General features: G+C 43.0%; 1 protein-coding gene across 7 annotated transcripts in view; it reads left to right on the top strand.

Annotated features, from left to right (window-relative positions):
• The window catches only part of RAPGEF2 (Rap guanine nucleotide exchange factor 2), a 239,142-nt gene extending 217,585 nt beyond the window's left edge, over positions 1-21,557 (top strand). For 4 of the 7 annotated variants that reach the window (XM_055144321.1, XM_055144320.1, XM_055144323.1 and 1 more), the window contains 12 exons: positions 620-860; positions 3,460-3,843; positions 4,617-4,828; positions 4,914-5,037; positions 5,664-5,687; positions 6,671-6,894; positions 8,555-8,743; positions 12,958-13,098; positions 14,964-15,189; positions 15,702-16,261; positions 18,278-18,586; positions 19,497-21,557. In XM_055144321.1, coding sequence (XP_055000296.1) covers positions 620-860; positions 3,460-3,843; positions 4,617-4,828; positions 4,914-5,037; positions 5,664-5,687; positions 6,671-6,894; positions 8,555-8,743; positions 12,958-13,098; positions 14,964-15,189; positions 15,702-16,261; positions 18,278-18,586; positions 19,497-19,522 — 2,660 coding nt within the window. In that variant the 3' untranslated portion in view covers positions 19,523-21,557. Of the gene's footprint in view, positions 1-619; positions 861-3,459; positions 3,844-4,616; positions 4,829-4,913; positions 5,038-5,663; positions 5,688-6,670; positions 6,895-8,554; positions 8,744-12,957; positions 13,099-13,745; positions 13,869-14,963; positions 15,190-15,701; positions 16,262-18,277; positions 18,587-19,496 lie in introns of all 7 variants that reach the window. The other 3 variants (XM_055144324.1, XM_055144326.1, XM_055144325.1) reach the window with 2 other exon arrangements.
• Positions 21,558-22,970: the final 1,413 nt, after the last annotated feature.

Genomic DNA, 22,970 nt, shown 5'->3' with positions numbered 1-22,970 from the left:
TTTTTTTAAGAATTTTATTTTATTGAATCACCATGTGGAAAATTACAATGCTTTCAGGCTTAAGTCTCAGTTATACAATGCTGAAACAACCATCCCTTCACCAGTGCTCATATCCCACCACCAAAAAAAAAAAAGAAAGCACACCTCCCATCCCGCACCCCCCACCTCCCTCCCCCGCCATGTAACTGATAAATTTCACTTTACTTTCTATTTACTTTGGCTACATTTAATACTTCAACACAAATCTCACTATTGTTGTTAGGAGTACCCCACTAGTCAGACCTGTTGTGAAGAGATATGAGGTTTTGGATTTCTGTACTTTAGCAACTAAGTCCAGGGAGATTTCTTCCAGATATTGGATCATTGCAAGCTTGTAAACCCCACCTGTGGTCATCATAATATGGCGGTCACCACGCCCTTCACCCCCGGCAAGGAAGAGGCGAGAGAGAGAAATACCTTTCCCCTTCTGGGCGGGCATGGGGCCGAGGCTTAGTTCACAGTCTGGAGACATTCTACGAGGAGCTGCCCATGCCGAAAAACTTAGCTGGCGTCTGGAGTCATGTTCATCATATTAAAATCTTTTTTAACTTATGTATTGCTTTTCCCTCTCTCCCCACAGATTTGCCCGACCAGGTATTAAGGGTTTTTAAGGCTGATCAACAAAGTCGATATATCATGATAAGTAAGGACACCACAGCAAAAGAAGTGGTTGTTCAGGCCATCCGGGAGTTCGCTGTGACCGCCACCCCTGATCAATATTCACTCTGTGAAGTTTCCGTCACACCTGAGGGAGTAATCAAGCAAAGAAGACTTCCAGATCAGCTCTCCAAACTTGCTGATAGAATCCAACTGAGTGGAAGGTATACAACATTTGACCTGTTCATTGGCTTCCTCTGGCCTCTCTTGAAACCCACAGCAAAATCTAAGAGATGAACACTTTCAGGTGGTTTTTTAAATGAATGATCATCTCTCTGCTGGTTAAAAAAAAATCTTGTTGGGGCTGGAGCGATAGCACAGCGGGTAGGGCATTTGCCTTGCATGCAGCCGACCCGAGTTCGATTCCCAGCATCCCATATGGTCCCCTGAGCACAGCCAGGGGTGGTTCCTGAGTGCAGAGCCAGGAGTAACTCCTGTGCATCGCCAGGTGTGACCCAAAAAGAAAAAAAAAAAATCTTGTTTCTCTCCCCTCAGACAGTAGGCTATTGATCCTTACTGGGATCTACGAACTTTCAAGGTCAAGAACTTCAAATCAAGGTCATCATAGTGCCTTGGGTTGGCAGAGGCGGTACAGCGAAAGCCTGAGCTAAACCCACCGAGCAAACCCGAGGCTTTCTCCCCTTGGATCCGTACTTTCACAACAGCCTCTAGTAGTGTTCTAGTGCCATTTGGTCAGCAGAGACATCTGTGGCAATGTAGTTGGCTAACACTACCTATCCTTGCCCGTTACACTCTGAAAAAGGCTTCTTAGAAACCAAACTTAAAAGAAAACATACCTGGTTTTCCTAGTCGCTTCAATGGTACATTTGTTGATTATGTTGTCTCCTCATATCACAAATTAGTGAAAATTGAAATGTAGTTTGGCTCATATAATGACAAGATTCTGTATATCGTTAAAGTTAAATGGTTCCGTGAGTCACATTTTTTTTTTCTTATTTCTCTTGCCATCTGGAGTGTTTCGTTGTACTTGACTTTTGTGTGTTATATATCTAAGCCATGATTTAAGTTATCCAAAGCTTGTTTTCTTGCCATCATATATCTGTACATTAAGTATCTCACAAAATACAGAAGAAGGCAGCAAGAAATAGGAATAGCAGTGACAAAAAAGATCTATCAGGGACGCTTGCCCTGAGCCCAGACAGGAATACAACCTGAGCACTGTTGGTGTGACCCAAAATCACTGTATCACTGTCATCCCGTGGCTCATTGATTTGCTCGAGCGGGCACCAGTAACGTCTCCATTGGTCCCTGTCACGTTCAGGGTCAGGGGAATGAGACCCATTATTGTTAGTGTTTTTGGCATATTGAATACGCCACGGGTAGCTACCAGGCTCTGACCCAAAATAACCAAAAAAAAAATCTGTCATATATATATAATATATATGTATATACAGATTTGGGAAGAAAGGTGCTATATGCCAGTGTTTCCCCAGAGTTTTGTCTGTATTTTTAGGAGACTGTAGTAATTGTCACTACTCCTTCCCACGGTGTTTGCATAGTAGGAGGGTGCGGGGGCAGGAAGGGAAGATGAAGTGAGGTCAGTAAGTAAACATGGCAAGCTAGAGCCAAGATCTACAGTACAGCGCCAGGACTGAGCTATCTATACCTTTCTTGTTGTCACTTTTCCTTTATTTCCAGCACTGGCACGATCAGGTGACGTTTGTGGAGGTCAGGCTTTCTCCCCATTTCAGTGAGCACTGATCACTGGCAAAGCTTGCAGTCACAATGTTCTACAACTCCCTTAAGGTGCAGTCATGTTCACATTTGTTATATGACACTTCAGGAAGAATATTATAGATAGTTACGTGTCATGGTAATGAGGAATCAAAACTGAGGATATTAATTCTGCGTATGTCAGGGCCCAAGGAACATGGTTTTTTGTCAAGTGTGTCTTTGTGTACAGTGCTGAAGGCCGCTTTGGTACCACCCCCACCGCCTTCTTTGTTTCTTCTTTGGCTTAGGAAAAGCATCTCTATCCAAAGTTAATTTTTCTGTTGCTTACCCAGCCGTACTCAGGACTTACTCCTGGCCATGCCCATGGACCAGATGTGAGCTAAAATTGAACCAGGGTCAGCGGCATGCAAGGCAAGCGCCTTACTTGCTGTACACTATCTCTTGGGCCCTTTACAAGCAGTCTCTGCAGCAAGTAGCTTGCAGAGAGAAAGGAGTATAGTTATTAATCTTGGGGAGCCTCTTTGTCCTCATCCACCAACAGGTATAGTACTTGTTCCACTTTAGTAGGATTTTCATAAAAATCAGATATTTAAGAATTAAGCTGTTTTACTGCGGTTTTATTCATAGGACCAAATAGAAGGATGTAGCTTATGAAGTGGGATCTGTGCGCTGTGAACCCATCAATGGTCACAGATGCTCTCTGGGAAAACAAGAGTGATGGCATTGGCTTCCTTCCAGCCTGCTTGCTAGCTAAAACTGAAAATTTAACCATAGCTATTTTGGGCCATTTTTAGCAAAAAATAAGATGAAATAATCCAGAAAACAGGGCAAAACCGTGGGGGGAAAAAAAGAATTAAAACTAGTACAAATGAAATTCTGTGTGACCTGTTTGCCTGCAGCACTAACTGCGGCGGTGGTTCTGTGGTCAGGAACTGCATTCTCCCTTTGAGTAGACAGAATTCCCACTCATCTAATACAGTGTCCCCTCAAGCATCCATAAGAAGTAGATTTTTCTTTAACGAAATACCACGAGCTGCTCCTTAGATGTTGAACTCTGCGTTTCCCCAGGTACTATCTGAAGAACAACATGGAGACCGAAACCCTGTGCTCGGATGAAGACGCGCAGGAGCTGCTGAGGGAGAGTCAGATTTCCCTCCTGCAGCTCAGCACCGTGGAGGTGGCCACTCAGCTCTCGATGCGGAATTTCGAACTCTTCCGCAACATCGAGCCCACAGAGTACATAGATGATTTGTTTAAGCTCAAATCGAAAACCAGCTGTGCCAACCTGAAGAAATTTGAGGAAGTCATTAACCAGGAAACGTTCTGGGTAGCTTCGGAAATTCTAAGGGAGACAAACCAGCTGAAGAGGATGAAGATCATTAAGCATTTCATCAAGATCGCACTACACTGTCGGGAGTGCAAGAATTTTAACTCGATGTTTGCGATCATAAGGTAAAGTAGGATTCTTGCCCTAAGGTGCAGTTTGGATCACCTGAGTCAATCCAGGAACACTATGTAATTTGTATAAGTGCAGTAGTTTTTAATGGAATCCTATTGGATAGGGTATTTTGTTAGGCTTCCTTTTTTTCCTTTTAATCTTTGATTTAAAATCTCTTTCATGCTAATGAGGAATCCAAGACACTGTACTCACCACATTTTTAACTTAGAGGGAATCTTCTTTTAAAATATTTATCAGGACACTAGTTTATTTCTCTCTAAAGTAGTAATTTGCCTCCACCCTGCTGTTATTGAGCAAACAATACAGAAGGAGTTCTCTCACCCTTTAAGTTCGTAGTAAGATGCTAAAGAGAGAAATCTGAACAATGAACAATTTCGGTGATTGTTAGTCCTTTATTAATAAAGGACACATTACTCTTATGGCTTTTATTACTTTAGGATATTTGGTCAATCTCTTATCAAATACCTACTGTGTACCAAGCAATATTCTATGTATGGGGACAAGCAACTAACTACTCCAACGCCCATGATATGTCTACATATCATTCCGAGAGGCTTTTGCTCATAATAAATCAGAGTGGTAGTAAAGGCCAAATCCCTTAACTCTGATCCTGCTAACAGCCTGTTTCACATCACCTGGAATTAGCAATAGAACTTCTTATAAATCCTGTCAATTACTATGTATATAAATATATAGACATTCCATGGTATTTTAATGTTACAATGATGAATCCTTTCATTTCGTGACCTATTTTTCTTCTTCTCAGTGGCCTAAACCTGGCTCCAGTAGCGAGACTACGAACCACTTGGGAAAAACTTCCCAATAAATATGAAAAGCTCTTTCAAGATCTCCAAGACTTGTTTGATCCTTCCAGAAACATGGCAAAATATCGCAATGTCCTTAATAGTCAAAACCTGCAACCTCCCATTATCCCACTATTCCCTGTGATCAAAAAAGATCTCACATTCCTCCATGAAGGTAAATACAGAGGATTTCTCTCCTTACTTGGCGGGCCATAGAATAAGTGGCCGCTGATTCCCTTTTTCTTCTTTGCCAACTGCAGGAAATGACTCCAAAGTAGAGGGACTGGTCAATTTTGAGAAACTAAGGATGATCGCTAAAGAAATTCGTCATGTTGGCCGCATGGCGTCAGTAAACATGGACCCTGCCCTCATGTTCCGGACTCGGTGAGTGGGTCATCAGAGCATGTGTGGGATTAGATTAGGTTAAGTTGGTGATAGATAAAACATGAGAAATAATTGCATGCATATATATCGGTGTAGCATGGCACAAGTTTGGCAAAAATTTTTCGGGTTTGGCAAAAATTTGTCAGGTTTTCCAAAAATTTTTACTGAGCTCTAATTTGGAGTAAATATCTTATTCTGCATCAAGTATACTTCGGGCTGTCAGTTAAAAACAGTATGTTCCATAAACAGTTCCTATTTAACGTGAGGCACAGTTACGTTTCCCTGTTCTTTAGAACACTGATTTGTAGCCTTAAGGCTCATTGGTAGTATGAAAGTAGTTAACCCAAAAAACATTGTCTCAATATCCACACAATGGATTTAACTGTCAGTGTGCCAGAAAGTGACAACTGGAATCTTTTAGGACCGAGAAACTTAAATTTATTTGTCTTTTGAGCCAGAAAATAGAAACTCTGGTAGAACTGTGTGTGCGAGATGATTTGCATTTAATATTTGTGGGCTTCTAGTACTGCTTATCCAAAAGTCTAGTCCTTTCTCTTTCTGAGCTTGTGATCTTTCTGTCTCTCTTTCTACACCCATGCTTCAATCTCCATGGCTCTCACTTACAGGAAGAAGAAATGGAGGAGTCTGGGGTAAGTGGTGGAGACTTTGCATACCCACACACGATTCTTATTCTGCTCATTGCATTATTTTCGTACCTGCTATATTTTCAGATGCTTTGCATTTGCGCAGTTTCCTTTAACCTCTTGCTCTAGCAGAATTTCAGTTAGCAAACTGACCTCAGGTTTAATCAGTTGGGGCTTTTGCAGTCAGGGCTCATGGATTGCTGTGAAATGATTGATGCTGGCTCTGGGAACTGTAGGCCAGGCAAACTTGAACTTCCAGAAAGATTTTTGTTAAAAAAACAATAATTTAATTCGTGTGTCTTGATAGTGGAGTCTAAAATGGAGTGCGGGGAGGAAGGAATTTAGAAGGGAAATTTGTGCAATTTAAATACTGTTGCACAGATACTTGAGAAATAACTGTGTAGTATAAAAAATGCCCCCTAGATGTTGAAACATTTTTACAGCTCAACTAACTACTATTTTCATTCTCTAAACCAATCCTTTAAAAAAATAATACTTAACAATTCATGTGCTAGTTTTTATACATATATTTACATTTGCATGGCCATTGTATTAACAGATTGACCATATTCCTTAAAAAACTCACTACATTTAACCCAAAGAATAAGAAATCAATTCTGAATACTGTAATTAAATTTTAAAAATATTTTCAAGAGAAGTATATGTGTTGTAAACCTTACTGATTGTAACTACTGTACCTTGCATGAGCTTTTATATTTGATGTTATTTATTGATTCCTATGAGAGAACCTCCAAGTGCTTTATAGATGTGAAAAGTAGCATTTTTACAGTCATAACAGCACAGGTGCCAAACACATAGACATTTGTATGACTTTTTAAAAATCTATATTGTTCTGTATTCCTTTGTGACAGTTTACATACCAGAAGTAGGCATATGACCTTTAGAACATAAATCTTGGCACTTTTCAAATAATCTGAAGTAATCCCATGCTAGAGTGAGCTGCATATATCTACCTTTTCATCTTCCAGGTCTCTCAGCCAGGGTAGTACAAATGCAACAGTACTAGATGTTGCTCAGACAGGTGGTCATAAAAAGCGGGTACGTCGTAGTTCCTTTCTCAATGCCAAAAAGCTTTATGAAGATGCTCAGATGGCTCGAAAAGTGAAACAATACCTGTCCAATTTGGAGCTGGAAATGGATGAGGAGAGTCTTCAGACATTATCACTACAGTGTGAACCAGCCACCAACACATGTGAGTTGTCCCTTCAGATGGCTGCCTTACCTGAGCTGCAGATTTGTTTTGACAGTGGTCTAGATGGGGACAAAATTGGGCTTCGGGCCAAGGGACAAATAGCATCCCAAGACATCCTAGCCTTGCTGCCGAGTACTCCTTCTGGGTACCAATCACACAGCACTCTTGAGGAGGGTTACTGTGCGGAAGGGAGCTGTGGTCCCATTCCCATAAGGCTGATGTGCGTGAATGGGGCACAGGCCTGTGTGCACCTCCCAGGTGCTTCCCTCGTTTTCTCACAAAGGTAATTCCAAGTGGCCAGGCAGCCTGTGAAGGGCAGTGGGGGCCTGCAGGGAGAGGAGCACAGAAATAGATGTGCTAGTCACCTGTGTGCCCTCTGCCTCCCTTCCAGCCAGCAGCACGTGCAGCTGCCCTGTGAAGCAGAATTCTGCCGCCGTAGGACCACCTGTCAGCATCATGTGGAGAGCCCTGCCTCCCCCTGACAGATCAGCAGGCTAGGAAGGGGGCGGCTTTTGCTTTGTTTGCATCTATAATCATAAGATACCTTTTATAGAATTTAAACATGGGGTAGATAATTTATAGTCCAGGTAGCAAATGTGGCCTGGGACACCATAGAAGCACCATGTGTGCAGGGAAAGGGCGTGTCTCCCGGAGGCTGTTCTCTGAGTCCCAAGCCTGTTTATTCCTCACAGCTTGGCAATGTCACAAGACACGTTAGGCCTCTGCATGTTCAAAATGGAGAAACCCTACATGTGTTATCAAGCTGTTTTGAACATTGACGTACATACAGCTATGAAATAGCCCGGTTTATTTATCTTCTGTCTGCTCTCGAATTACAGACTCAGTAGAATATTGAATTTCAATTTCAGTATTCAATTTCAATTCACAATTAGCAGTGGTGACTGGTGTTGACACAGATGATTCTCTTACAAGATAATTTGATGGTCTAAAAAACATCCGGGGTTGGGGGATATAGCGAATGCCATTTATTAAATAAATACCAAGTAACTTTGGACACTGGAAACAACCTAATTTTATTTTTAGTGTGGTATTTAAGATAGTACCACTGACTATGTGGTACTATCTTATGCGGAGCGATAGCACAGCGATTGGGCGTTCGCCTTTCACGTGGCCGACCCGAGTTCGACTCCTCCGCCCCTCTCGGAGAGCCCAGTAAGCTACTGAGAGTATCGTGCCCGAGTGGCAGAGCCTGGCAAGCTACCCATGCATATTGGATATGCCAAAAACAGTAACAATAAGTCTCTCAGTGAGAGATGTTACTGGTGCCCACTTGAACAAATCGATGAGCAACGGGATGACAGAACAGATTTAAGATAGTGAGATAGCTATAAACAAAGTAAACATCTTTATCCTGCCACGCTTTTAAAATGTCTTGCAACAGGGGCTTCCCAGCCGTTTTTTCTTTCATAAGGAAACAGGAAAAAAAAAATACATAAACATTTTAGTTTCCTAACAGCAGAAAATGGTTGTGTAGTTCTAAAAATATTCTTGTATGTGGGGGCCAGAGAGATCAGCAGGTGGGGCATTGGCAGGTATGACTCCCCCCAAAGCAAAAACAAAAAATAATCGTGTATGGAGTGACTACCATCTTAAATTTCTTTCTTTCTTTTTTTTTTTTTTCAAACTAAACAACTATTAGTGCCCAAGAATCCTGGTGACAAAAAGCCTGTCAAGTCCGAGACCTCCCCAGTGGCGCCCAGGGCAGGCTTGCAGCAGAAAGCCCAGCCGCCGCAGCCCGCGCAGAAGCTCAACCAAGCCCTGACGGTGCCCGCCGTGTCCCTGTACCCGTCACGGAAGAAAGTCCCCGTCAAGGATCTCCCGCCTTTCGGTAGGTGATTCAGTTCACTTCCTCTTGGTGCGATTCCTGGTCTGATTTGGGGGACTTGGCAAAAATCGCTTCCCCTTGACTCAGTATACTTGAGCCTTGCCCTTATGGTTAACCTTTTAATACAACATGAACGTGTGGTAAGTTTCATTGTACTTTTGGCAGAGGAAGGAAATAATTTTATAGAGCTTCTTATTTAATTAATGCCCAGTTATGGAGGAAGGGGCAAAATGGAAAGATTATGCTTTATGTATTTATCTATTGGCTCAGGTCACATGAGTCTAATGCTGGTAATGTTAGTCGTTCGGGTGGACAGAGGAACTGCACCTCCCTCACACCCAGCTGTCCAGATGTCCTGTCCCTTTACTGCCTCTTCTCCCATTAGTTCTGCTGTCAAAGGTTTTGTAATCAGCAGATATTATCCATTCCCTAGCTTGGTTGCTTTATGTGCCACACACGACTGAGCTCACCAGTACTTGTCCCCCTTCTTTTATTTTGCATCCCTCAGCTCCACTCAGCTTGCAGCAAAGGGCAAGATTCCTTCTTTCTGTAGCTCAGTGGTATTCCCACTGTGTCTATATCCCACATTTGGATCATTCATCTGCCACTGGACATTTGCATTATTTACATATGTTGGCTGCTGTAAATAGTACGAGGCCGAATTATTATTTTTTTACAGCTTTTGAGCCTCATTCATGTTGCTCAGGGATAGGGCTGTCCACATGAAGGCAGGATCCTTAACTCCTATACGATATCTCTAGCCTCCAAGTGAGGATCTTTTTAAGTTAAATCACATGTCTTGAGGTAAATTATTTGGGGATTACCTAACTTGGAGGAAAATGCAATTTTATTTCTGAAACATTGAGCTGAGTGATGCATTGCCACGTTCCGACTCTGGCGGGTGAGGCCTGCAAGGCAGGAGGGCATCACTGGGAGTGGTCTCCGTGTCCCCTGAGCACGAAGTGAAAGGTCTAGAAAAAGTCAGGAGTGAAACTCAAGTGGCAGACCACGTGTCATGCATTTGTGAGACCATACATCCCATCCTTGGACCATATGTGCCCCCTCATCCTCCATGTTGTGGCTTCTGAGCAACATTGAAATTGACTCACAATTTAAAAAAAAAAATGTTGGTACGACGGCCGCGAGCGGGGCGCGGGGTGGCCCGGGAGGCCAAAGGCAGCCCACGTGCCGTCTCCCGCAGCGGCCTCCGGCCCGGCTGGGCAGGGGGGTAGGGCGCCAGCCATCCCCGGGCGCGGCCCCGACACGGTGGGCCCCCAGCGGGAGGACGCGCCCAGGGCGAGCGCCGCGGGGTCGTTAAAGGTAGCGGGAGTGGAGGAGGGCGAAGGACTTGTAGCCGCGAAGGAACCGGGAGTCGGAGGCAGAAGGGTGGGGAGGAGGGCGATGGGGGCTTCGGGCGACCGCTCTGGCCTGGGTCGGGGCCTGAGCACTCAACCCCAAGCCGTCTTTGCCCAGCTGGGCCCCGGTAACGCCGAGGGTTCCAGGAACGCGGGTCCGCCCTGCCTCGGAGCCTCCGGGAGCCCTAGCGGGCGCCGGGTGGGATTTCCAATAGCTACGAAGACGCCCTTGGCGGGGCTGGGTTTGTTTCCCGCCCACCAGGCCGTGAATGCCCGGTGGGCCGGACATACGCTTAAGACTCGTGGGTTTTTTCCGGGGACGCTTCTTACCCATCGAAGGCGTTCGGACAGCCTGAGTCTCCCCTCCCCGGAATTTCTGTTCTGCTCTCTGCTGTCGTCTATCTGTCCCGAGCCCAAGGACAGCTCTGTGCATGCAGAAAAGTGTTCAATAAAAGTGTGTTGACCAAGTGAAAAGTTAATTAATTAATTAATTAATTAATTTTAAAAAAATTTATTAGTGAATCACCGTGAGGTACAGCTACAGACTTACAACGTTCCGTGCTTACATTTCAGTCATACAATGGTCGAATATCCATCCCTCCACCAGTGCCCATTTTCCACCACCAGTGGTCCCAGCATCCCTCCCACCACCCCCATCCCATCCCCCTTCCCCCCATCCTGCCTCTGTGGCGGGGCATTCCCTTTTGCTCTCACTCTCTCTCCTTTTGGGTGTTGTGGTTTGCAATAAAGGTATTGAGTGGCCATCATGGTCGGTCTGTAGTCTGCTTTAAGAGTATGTCTCCCATCCCAAGCGGATCCTCCTAGCACCACTTACTTGGTGATCTCTTCTCTAACTGAACTGCCTTTTCCTTCAGTATGTGAGGCCAGATTCTAAGCTGTGGAGTAATCCTCCCAGTACTTGTCTTTAATAATCTTGGGTGTTAGTCTCCCATTCTGCTACTTTATATTCCACAAATGAGTGCAATTTTTCTATGTCTGTTCCTCTCCTTCTGACTCATTTCACTTAACGTGATACTTTCCATGTTGATCCATCTATATGTGAATTTCATGACTTCATCTTTTGTAACAGCTGTGTAGTATTCCATTGTGTTGATGTACCAGGGTTTCTTTAGCCAGTCATCTGTTCTTGCGCACTTGGGTTTTTTCCAGATTCTGGCTATTGTAAACAGTGCTGCAATGAACATACAAGTGCAGATGTCATTTCTACTATACTTTTTTGCATCTCCGGGATATATTCCCCAAAGTGTTATTGCTGGGTCAAATGGGAGCTCAATTTCTAATCTTTTGAGAATCGTCCATATTGTTTTCTAAAATGGGTGAATCTGACTCAATTTTTTAAGTGAATATGTCTTCTAGTTTAATCTTATCACATAAATGTTATGATATTTTTTTAAGTATATGTGAGAGGAAACAATGTTAAGAAAACTAATTTCAAGTGGATCTTGACAAAGCTTTTGTGTAGATGAGATAGTTCCCACTCAATAGATCTTTTCAGTGAACCTTTCAGATCATTTCAAGATTCTGAGTCCCTCTCACTATAACTCATGCATTTTGTTGTAAAGATTTTCTTCAAAGTTTCTTCCCCACAGTGTTATAGTACAGTGAATGGGACACTTGCTTGTACAAGGTCCCCAGGCTCCCTATATCCACCAGGAATAACCCAAAAACCAACCAAAAAAAGTGAGATGAAAGGACTAGGTTCTTTTTAAATGGATTTTATGAGCACTTGCATTGACTGATGTCATTTCAGGCTATGGTTATCTTCCCACATATACGGTGTACTTTTTGAGGTTTCATAATACTGGTGGCTTTGTTAAATATTTCATTGGGACTCCCTCACTTTCAGAAAATATGTTTTTGGGGAAGTCACTTCGTATTGGCGTATATATTCCTTTTTCTTTTACCATTATCTTTCTTGATCTTTGGAATCAGTGGAATTTTCACTGATTGCCTCTGTTGATCAAGTATAACTCTATAGTGTTTCATTTTGTTTGCAGAGCCAAACCCATGGCCTAATGCAAAGGAATTGTAAACTCTCTATGCATGAGCCATATCGTATCTCTGGCCCTCTCAGGAGTGTTTTAGTTCTTGTTACTTCCTGTTAGTTTATGGCCCTTTACTTGACTACCTCCTACCACTACCATTTCCCCTTAGCTAACACTTCCAGCAACCAAATAATCTGTTCTCAACTCAAACTTAACTTCTGCTAACAAATATTACCTGTACCACTTTCATTAAAAATCATCTTTAATTTCTTCTTGTTGAATGAAGACTGTGACTAGTAGATTTGAGATAATCTAAGGCTAACTATGAACTAGTGATGTACCCGGGTTTTGGGGTCACAGCGTGAATGGACACAAAGTCAGAGAGACAGTAATGCAAGTGCAAAGGAGTTTTATTCCAGTTAACTGGGGTCAACTATCTCACCCACAAAGTGGTCTCTTGTGGGAAAGCAACCCTGACCATCAAGTGCAAGCATTTTATATAGGTCCAAAGTTGAGCAAGCGCTATGATAGCAGTGACCAATCAACAGCAACAGTTGTCAGTGATTACTCAACATTTGATAATAGACAGTTTCTGGTTGTTTCAAAAAATTTACATAGTGACCTCTCGTGACCAGTTAGATGGTCTAGTAGTTCCTTACCAGAAATTGCAAGTTCAATTTCTTGGAAACAGAAACTTAATTAAGCCTAGTCAAAACTTAATGTTAGCTGCGGACTGTCATGGCTGCAGTCTGGCTCTAGGTATGGTTTTCGGGTACCTAACACTAGGAATGGAAATAGTTTGAAAGTAAATGTAATGCATATTAATATTAATCAATTGATTTCCCACCCCCTCTAGGTATAAATTCTCCGCAAGCTTTAAAGAAAATTCTTTCCTTGTCTGAAGAAGGCAGTCTGGAGCGTCATAAGAAACAAGCCGAGGATACGATATCCAATGCATCCTCGCCTCCGACTTCTCCCCAAAGTTCTCCAAGGAAAGGTAGAACTCAATCACGTACTGTACTTGCTGTTTTTGTTTATGGCCACCTATACTTGTCAGATTTGATAAATTCCAGAACTGTGCATTGTGTCATTTTCTATATTACAAGTAATTTTAAATGGTCTCATATATAACAATGAATTTTTTAAATATGATACTAATGGGTCATGTTAAATTTGAAATATATAATGCCTTTTAGAAATGCATGTTTATTGATAAGTATAGAAATAATTACTATATTAAAAGATTTGCTCACTAAATTTGGGTATATAATACTAATTACAGCAAGAAGAGGCATGTAGGAACCTAAGATAATCTTAGTATCTTCCTGATTTATTTTTTTTATTGTATTAACACGGGTCTTGATTACCTTTTTTTGTTGCTATCATTTTATTTCCAACCTGATTTCTTTTAGATATTGTCTGCTGCATAACCTTCCTACTTTCTGCTCCTACCCTATAATGGGTATAGAGTGCTAATAAATGGCCAGGAGAGTCTCCTTATGTGAAAGCCAAAGAGATGACTAGATTAAACTCTTGGGAAGGAAGGATACCCTTTTTCTGTATTTCAGACACCTCTGCGGGTATCAGTCTCTACTATCCTTGTTAAATGGATACATCTGAATTCTTTTCTCATCCTATTGTTAGGTGGCAGTGGCAATCAGCTGAGATCTTTTGGCTCCGGGCAGTTGGACTTAACCAGTTCCTCCTCTTCTCTCGGAAGTGAGAACAGTAACAAGAATAACAATGCACCACGGACCTATGGGATAGGTGGGGTTCATAGAACCAAAAAACGGTGTGAAAAAGAGAGGAATCACCTCATTAGTTAAGAAAATTCCTCCAAATATCAAGTGCTCCATCAGAGTGATTACTTTTACTTTAACTCTTGTCTGTCAAAGCTTTCAGTGTGGTTTGTGAAAACTACAGGAGCACATTAAACTTATCAAGACCTGTGTGACCTTTAAGAAATAAATCAGGAAGTAACAATTTCTAGAAGTGTAGGAAAACAGGAGATTCTGCAGATTAATTTGTAGAATTAAAATTTTACATTGCATACACAGAATTATATAAAGTTATTGCTTTAAATCACATGATAACTGCCTTAGTATATGAAAAAGATTTTTATTTTCTTCTTAATAATAAGCAGACAAGCCTATTCTGTGTGACATTCAAAATTGATTTTAGCAACGATTTGTCTAAGAAAGGGATATATCAGTTTAGACATTTAAAAGTGATGGCCTAGAGGAAATAGGAAGATTTTTGATTCATTAATCTTAAAATCACAAATGAAAATACCTTCCTCAGGTTTTGTGCGCAATGTACACTTAGCAGTGTATGCTTGGGGCTAGAGAGATCCTACAGGACCTTTGCCTTGCCTGTGGCTGGGCCCGGTTCAGTCCTCCCACATGGCAGCATCAGGTCACTCTCGAGCCAAGCCATCACTCCTGAGCACCACTGGCTGTGGCCAGACTCCCCGCCCCCTACATATGGATGATAAACTTTAGCCCGTACCTCCGGTTGGCTAAGTTCTAGAAATTGAAAATATTGTTTGGGGGAAAAATACTCTAAAATTTGACTCGAGCTACTCATAGTTTCTTTTGTGTAGAATACCACGAGTATTGCCATTGAAGGAACTTCTGGTTAATGGAATAGTGCCGTGTTTTTTTTCTGACTTTCATAACCATACTTTTCTGTTCTCTCTCTTTCACCAAAGAAGGAAAGATTCATTTGTTAAAAATCTTGATTAACAACAAGTAAAGTGCTTGTTCCCCCACTTCGGTGGTGGTGTCTTTGATCTACAGTTTGGTTTTGCTTCGGGTTTTTTTATCTAAGTAAATCGAATTCATCTGATTGTTTCCCACCCAGGCTACACCTTGGCTCCCAGTGGTACCGTGGACAACTTCTCAGATTCCGGTCACAGTGAAATCTCCTCTCGCTCCAGCATTGTCAGCAATTCCTCCTTTGACTCCGTGCCGGTGTCGCTCCATGACGAGAGGCGCCAGAGGCATTCAGTCAGCATTGTGGAAACAAACCTGGGCGTAGGGCGGATGGAAAGGCGGACCATGATCGAGCCCGATCAATACAGCCTGGGGTAGGTTGCTATTCTGAGGAGTCCTGTCTGTGAAATTCCTTCTAAATTTAGATTGGTTTTAGATAACACCACAGAAATTTGACTGCCTCCCAGCTCTGACAGTCAAGAAATTTCTAGATCATTAAGTACCACACGGTTTTTGTGGGGCAGACTGCTTGGTTTTATTCTATATTGGAACATAGTTATTTTGTACATAAAAGATAGAGGGTAAATTTAGGATGTCTTCTGTTTTTTTTTTTTTAAGTTGCTTTTCGGAAATGATCAGATTATAAACTTTAAACCATCTTTGACCTTATAGAGAAAACGGCTTTATTTTATAAGCAGTTGCTCTGTTTATGCCATGGTAAGGAGAGGATAAGAGAACGATATGTAACCATTATCATACAATCCAATAGTGCTTTCCTCTTTTGGAATGAAATAAAGCTGCCTTGATGGGGCAGAGGGTATTTTGGCTTTCAGTTAACGATCTTGCATGTCTTTTTCCCCTTTCTCTGTTTCTTTTGCCCGCACAGTTCGTACGCACCAATGTCTGAAAGTCGAGGCTTATATGCTACAGCTACGGTGATTTCTTCTCCAAGCACAGAGGAACTTGCCCAAGACCAGGGGGACCGCGCCTCACTTGATGCTGCCGATAGTGGCCGTGGGAGCTGGACATCATGCTCCAGTGGTTCCCACGACAACATACAGACCATCCAGCACCAGAGAAGCTGGGAAACGCTTCCATTTGGGCACACTCACTTTGATTATTCAGGGGATCCTGCCGGCTTATGGGCCTCAAGCAGCCATATGGACCAAATGATGTTTTCCGATCACAGCACAAAGTACAACAGGCAAAGTCAAAGTCGAGAGAGTCTCGAACAAGCCCAATCCCGGGCAAGCTGGGCATCTTCCACAGGCTACTGGGGGGAAGATTCAGAAGGTGACACCGGCACAATAAAGCGAAGGGGTGGGAAAGACGTTTCCATTGAAGCGGAAAGCAGTAGTATAACTTCAGTCACCACCGAAGAAACCAAACCCGTTCCCATGCCTGCCCACATAGCCGTGACTCCGAGCACTGCGAAGGGCCTCATGGGTAAGCGTCCTAGCATCCTGGAAAGCCCTGCCCTGTGGCGCTTCTCCCGATGTGGCCCACCCGCCACCTTGTGTTCAGGATCTTGAAATGAATTCCGGTGATGAGCCCAAGATCTCTGGTCAGACACATATAACTCTATCCCACTGTAGGAAACACCCATTCCACTTGGGCTGTTTCAGGTTTTCATGACGTATATCATCTATTTCATCATTTTTTCCCCCCTTTTGTTATGACTAGAGCTACTGTCACATATTTTGGTTGTAGTGTCTGCACACATGGGCTGGAGCGACAGCACAGCGGTGGCGTTTTCACCTTTCACGCCGCCGACCCGTGTTTGATTCCTCCGCCCCTCTCAGAGAGCTACCGAGAGTATCTTGCCCGCATGGCAGAGCCTGGCAAGCTACTCGTGGTGTATTGGATATGCCAAAAATAGTAACAATAAGTCTCACAATGAGAGACATTACTGGTGCCCGCTCAAACAAATCGATGAGCAACGAGATGACAGTAACAGTGACAGTGTCTGCACACATGTTTTGTTTGGGACTGGGATGGGCTCTTTATCTAGTTTTTCATTATAAAGGACTTCCCCATTCTCTCCAGGTTAGAGCTTCTGAAACTGGTCGTTTTCCCACTCTCCTTACCCCATGGCGGTGATGAATGGGCTCTGCACTTGGTTGCACCGCTCACATACGCCTGGCTGAGTCCTGGCGGGTGTGCTGGGGACCTTGTGCCTCAGGCAGATGCTTTACCACTAAGCTGGCCCCAGGTCCCTGATTAAAGCCTTCTAAATCTCATTGCCTTACCAATTTTTTGTTATTTAGATAGTCTCCAAACAAGTTCTCTGATAACTACAAAACAGGAGAAACATAATGAGTTATCGGATTAAGAGTCAGGCAAATGGGGGTTAAAATTCAATTTTGCCAGTCTCGTCTCAGTATATCTCAGTAATTTCTACTGATAGAACTGCTATGGAAGATGGAAGGCAATCTACGGAAAACACTTAAGGCAATATGTCCAGACAGCAGTAATTCATAAACACTTATCAGGATTTCTCTTTTTTTTTTTTGGGGGGGGGGGCAGGGAGAGAAGAGGTAGGGAAGTTGGTTTTCATTTTTTAATACAAATAGTCATATGTGGTTGTCAAATTCCATATCCTTTTATTTATTTATTTATTTTTCTTTTTGGGTCACACCCAGAAATGCACAGGGGTCATTCCTGGCTCATGCACTCAGGAATTACCCCTGGCGGTGCTCAGGGGACCATATGGGATGCTGGGATTTGAACCCGGGTCAGCCGAGTGCAAGGCAAACGCCCTACCCGCTGTGCTATCACTCCAGCCCCTAATTGCGTATCCTTTTAAAAGGAATAAGGAGAAAGCAATTAATACTGATTCTTGGGTTGCAGTTTTTGGTTTCTAACTAGTCTGGAAAGCTCAAGAAAATAAACTTCTATTTTACTTTTTATTAGGCTTCTTTCTAGTCTAGGTCACGAACTTATAAGCTCACAGATTTAGAATTTGCATCATTTTTGTACTCCTTTCCAAATTGAGAGTCAGGCTCTGAGACTCGGTTGGGATTGCGTTTCAGCCTGCCCGAGGTAGAGGCCCATCACGGTCATAGTAGGTCCCTTTCCTGTGGAAGGGAACTGGGCCAGGCATCACCAACAGATCCCAAGCTTTAATATTTCCAGAAAGCCATGGGCTAGGTGGTAACCTTGACTGTTTTATGGTTTGAGCTTAAAGATTAAAGCTACCAAGATTGCCGGGAACTCCCCCCCTAGCTACTCTACCACCGAGGTAACCGTGGTAAATAGTGGGTGTAGGTACTATCCACTTTTCAGCCCATCAGAGACCTGTGTGTCTAGCCCCTGTCACACAAAATCACGTTTGTAATGACATTCTGTTGTTTCAATACTAAACTGTGTGTAATACATGGCAGTGTTCCTGTGTAGCAGCACTAGTGGCATGAAATACTCATCCACAGACTTTTCAAAGCTGGCTCGTTGTTTTTACTGCAGCACGAAAGGAGGGCCGGTATCGAGAACCCCCGCCCACCCCCCCGGGCTACATCGGAATCCCCATTACCGACTTCCCAGAAGGGCATGCCCATCCTGCCAGGAAGCCTCCGGACTACAACGTGGCTCTTCAGCGCTCTCGGATGGTTGCCCGACCCAGCGACCCCGCCGGGCCTTCGCCCGTGCAGCAGCCTCCTGGTCAGACCGCAAGTGGCAGCAGGCCAGTGAACAAGCCCCAGTGGCATAAACCCAACGAGTGTGACCCGCGCCTCGCCCCCTACCAATCTCAAGGGTTCTCTACTGAGGAGGATGGTATATATACATTTTTGAAACTGGACTTAGCTATGTTTCTTAATTTTGTTTGCGTAATACTATTGTCAGCGGCATCTTGAGCCATGCACACGAATTACTGTTTTTGTGGGGGATCCCACCCAGTGATTCTCAGGGCTGTTCTTGGCTCTGTACCCAGGCGTGAACCTTGTCCATCCGGGTTCGGGGACCACAGGTTGACTGCATATAAGGCAAGCACCGTCTTAGGATATTTCTGGCCCAACAAAGAATATGTTACAGTCTGAACCCCATATTTTATTCTCACATCCCTCCGCCATTACAAAGTATCTACAAGATTGGGACCAGAGAGGCAGTTCGGTGCCGAGTACAGGCTTAGCAGGGTGGATGCCCGGGTTCACCCGCCAGCAGCAACCCAGAAATAACAACATTAAGGACATGCATGACTGCATTTCTTTCCTGATTCTCGAAATCTATTAAAGGAGTATCCATTCTTTACTGCCCACAGAGTAATCTGAGATTTGTGACTTCTCTATCTCTCCCTCCTCCTTACGTCATTCTAAGTAACATTTCCCCACACTCAAATCACCCTATCATTTAGGATGAGGGGGAGAGAGCCTGTCTTGCCTTTCTTTGAGTCATGAATTTAATCACAGGGGGGGAAACAGCAAAATAGTAAGTAAAAATGACCTAAAAATCTTGCGACCTCTAGATCTTTCTATACCTCATCTGTGTGGGATTATATTAAAAATGTCATAGGACGCTTGAATGAGTTACCAGTGTATATGTGTCCACATCGACAGGGTTCATTACCTAAATAAAAAGGAATTTTTTTAAGTATATTAAAAACTTAGCTGGGGTGTTTCTCTCTAACACTGACTGTGGTCTCGTTTGCTCACTGATTTTCTCTTTTCTTCCCCGGTGGGGTCTGCAGAAGATGAGCAAGTATCTGCTGTTTGAGGCACCGGCTTCTCTGGACGCGGAGTCAGCCACCGACAGGGAGAGCACAAGAAGACGGGTTCCTCGCATGGGAGCCCCGGAACTCACATTCTGAGGATGGTGGACCAGTTTGCCTCCTTCCCTGCCTTAAAAGCAGCATGGGGCTTCTTCTCCCCTTCTTCCTTTCCCCTTTGCATGTGAAATACTGTGAAGAAATTGCCCTGGCACTTTTCAGACTTTGTTGCTTGAAATGCACAGTGCAGCAGTCTTCAAGCTCCCACTGTTGCTGCCTGCCACGTCACACAGTATCATTCCAAATTCCAAGATCATCACCGCGAGATGATTCACTCTGGCTGCACTTCTCAAAGCCTGGAAGGATTTTTTTTTTTTCCTTTCTTAATCTTCCTCTTAGATTGCAATCCAGTCCTAGCACTTGGTCTCATTGGGATAATGAGAGAAGCTAGCCATTGAACTACCTGGGGCCTTTAATCCACCAAGGAAGACAAAAACAATGAAATCCTTCGAGTACAGTGCTTGTCCACTTGTTTACAATGTCCTCTTTTTTTTTTTTTTTTTGCCTAAAGAAAAAAAAGAAAAGTTTAAAGATTGTGTTGAGAGAGTAAATATTATATCCATGTAATGATTACAGTATTATTTTCAACCTTTAAGTAGGGTTGCCAGCCTGGGTTTCTGACAAACCAAATACGCCGGACAGAGTGTGGCCACACCGAGAAGAGGGGACGCCCTGGCCGTGCCCCTGTCCTTCTGGTCTCGCCCCTGAAGTGCCCTATCCTGGAATAGGAAACGTATGTTCGCCAATTACTTACCTACCAGGACACCTCATCCGCTCCTTCCCCAGTGGGTGAGGCCTCCGCAGACTGTTTGCACATGGCCAGGGGAGGGGAGTGGGACTCGCCGGTCCCATGTCTGAGCCTTATGGAGCACAGGGCAGCATCACTAAGAGGCCAGGCCCTGCTCCATTGAGACAGATGGCAAACCGCATCTTTTAAGTTATATTTGATTTTTTTTTGTTTTTGTTTTTGTTTTAGGAATTTTTTTTTTTTTTAAAGAGAAATGTTTATAACTGGATAGCATTGCAGTGAAAGCAGCTGGGGGGGTTGGAGCGAATGCCGGCTGTGATACTGCCCTTCCAAGACAGCCTCCCTTTCACAGAATTGGCTTTCGGGGCTCAAGAAGCCTTTCACACAGTAAAAGATCAAAAACCTGGTGAGCACGCCAGCCTCTGCAGTGGGGGTTAGTCGCCAGAGACTAACCCGCAAGTGGCTTTAGGGGCTCAGAAGACAGAGAAGGCCTAAGTGTAGCAACCACCTGCTCACAGCTGCTATTAACCCGAGAATGACTGAACCGATCCCTCCGCTCTATTTTTGTGTTGGTTTTGCACAGACTCCGGAAAAGTGAAGGCTGCCAATCCGAGTAGTACTCAAATGTGAGGAACTGCTGGTCTTGGATTTTTTTTTCCATTAAATTCAGCTGATCATATTGATCAGTAGATAAACGTAAATAGCTTCAAATTTTAAAAAAAAAGTCGAATTGCAGTGTTTTTTCACTGTATCAAACAATGTCAGTGCTTTATTTAATAATTCTCTTCTGTATCATGGCATTTGTCTACTTATATATTACATTGTCAATTATGCATTTGTAATTTTACATGTAATAAGCATTATTTGCCAGTTTTATTATATAGGCTATGGGCCTCATGTGCATATAGAAAGACAGAAATCTAGCTCTATCACAAGTTGCACAAATGTTATCTAATCATTAAGTAATTATAGAACATAGGACTGCTAATCTCAGTTCGCTCTGTGATGTCAAGTGCAGAATGTACAATTAACTGGTGATTTCCTCATACTTTTGATACTACTTGTACCTGTATGTCTTTTAGAAAGACATTGGTGGAGTCTGTATCCCTTTTGTATTTTTAATACAATAATTGTACATATTGGTTATATTTTTGTTGAAAATGGTAGAAATGTACTATGTTTATGCTTCTACATCCAGTTTGTATAAGCTGGAAAATAAATAAATATAACAGACAGCCTCTTTTCTCCTCTTCCTTAGCCAAGCATGCTTTTTCTTTATGACGTGGACATGGCCCTAGAATTTCCCAGGAGCAGGTCTTGAGCATCGAGGGCAGTTTAGACCTGGCTCTTGGAAACTGCCAGTTGGCCTGTTCTTTTAGGTACTTTGCCATGGACTCTGAGGAAAAAAGGTTCCTCATGAGCATTTTAAAGAAAAAAAGAGAGAGGAAGAAGAAAGGAAAAAATAAAAGCTCACACAAACCTTCTCAGAATTCAAAGTGTTTCTGGAGATTCTTTAAACTTTGTTGTTTGGGGTCGGGGCCCACCCTGACACTGTGCAGGGTGCTTCTGGCTGACCCGGGATGTAAACTGGGGTCTGCGGAATGCAAGGCAAGTGCCTGAACCTCTTACTTCCTCTCCAGCCCCAGAGATTTTAGTATAAAAGATCAGCATCTATTTACATACTTTTCCCCAAAAATTCACTCTGTGGGACATATTTTGATTGCCAGTAAATCAAAGTATGAAAAGCAGAACCTCGGAGAACTTTACTGGAAGGTTAGAGGTCGATTTAAGCAACGTTGTTTTTTTTTTTCCCTCTCGTTAGTATATAAAATACCACGGTTAAGTCTTCATTCTAATGCGAGGTAAGTGTGAATGAGATTCCCATCTGTCATAAGAGCAGTATTTTGAAATCATGGACTCAATTTCTTACCTGCCTGTAGGCCTGAATAAAAGCACCCGTCACTGACTCTGAAAGCTCAGAGGTGGCAATAGAAGCCTGTGGGCACAAAAGACAAGTAAAGGTGAGGCAGTCTAGAAAGTAGGAGTTACTAACGGGCCAGAACTTCCTAAATTAAGCCAGCTCTCTGGATGAGTTGATTTTGCAAATACGGCATAGCAACTGATTGTTAAACCTGTAGCATCAGCTGTATATTTTTCAAAAGGAAGGCAATATGTCTATTGTCAGTTTCTTATTAATAAAACCCACTACACTAGGATACCCCTATCAATACAATAATCCATGTTCGACTTAGTTCAATGCTCTATTTCTATTTTTTGCTTTAAGAATACCAGTTGATCTGGTCTCTTAATGACTACCATTTTATTTTCTGCTGAAAACAAATGAGCCTGGATGCCTTTATTACCCTAGTTTTAGGTTACTTTCTGATAGCAAAAGATTTGTCTGTTTCAGGACCTGATGAGTGCTATGTCTGTCAGATATAGTCATTAGCAGTGACAAAACTTAATATGTAAAAATCACAGAAAATGTTGGCGAAAGTCTTAACACTCTTCCTTAACCAAAAAGGTCCAGCAAGTCAAGTGTTTTTTTTTTTTAATCAATGATTTCATTCCTAAGGGTTGAAACTTTTAATACTTAACTCAGCTCGATCCATTTTCCTATTATGAGGTACAGTTTATGGCTCGTGTAA

This window comes from Sorex araneus, chromosome 7 (assembly GCF_027595985.1).
Source record: "Sorex araneus isolate mSorAra2 chromosome 7, mSorAra2.pri, whole genome shotgun sequence".
NCBI lineage: Eukaryota > Metazoa > Chordata > Mammalia > Eulipotyphla > Soricidae > Sorex > Sorex araneus.
Note: the sequence above shows the minus strand (reverse complement) of the source record. Positions and strands in the feature narration are given on the sequence as shown.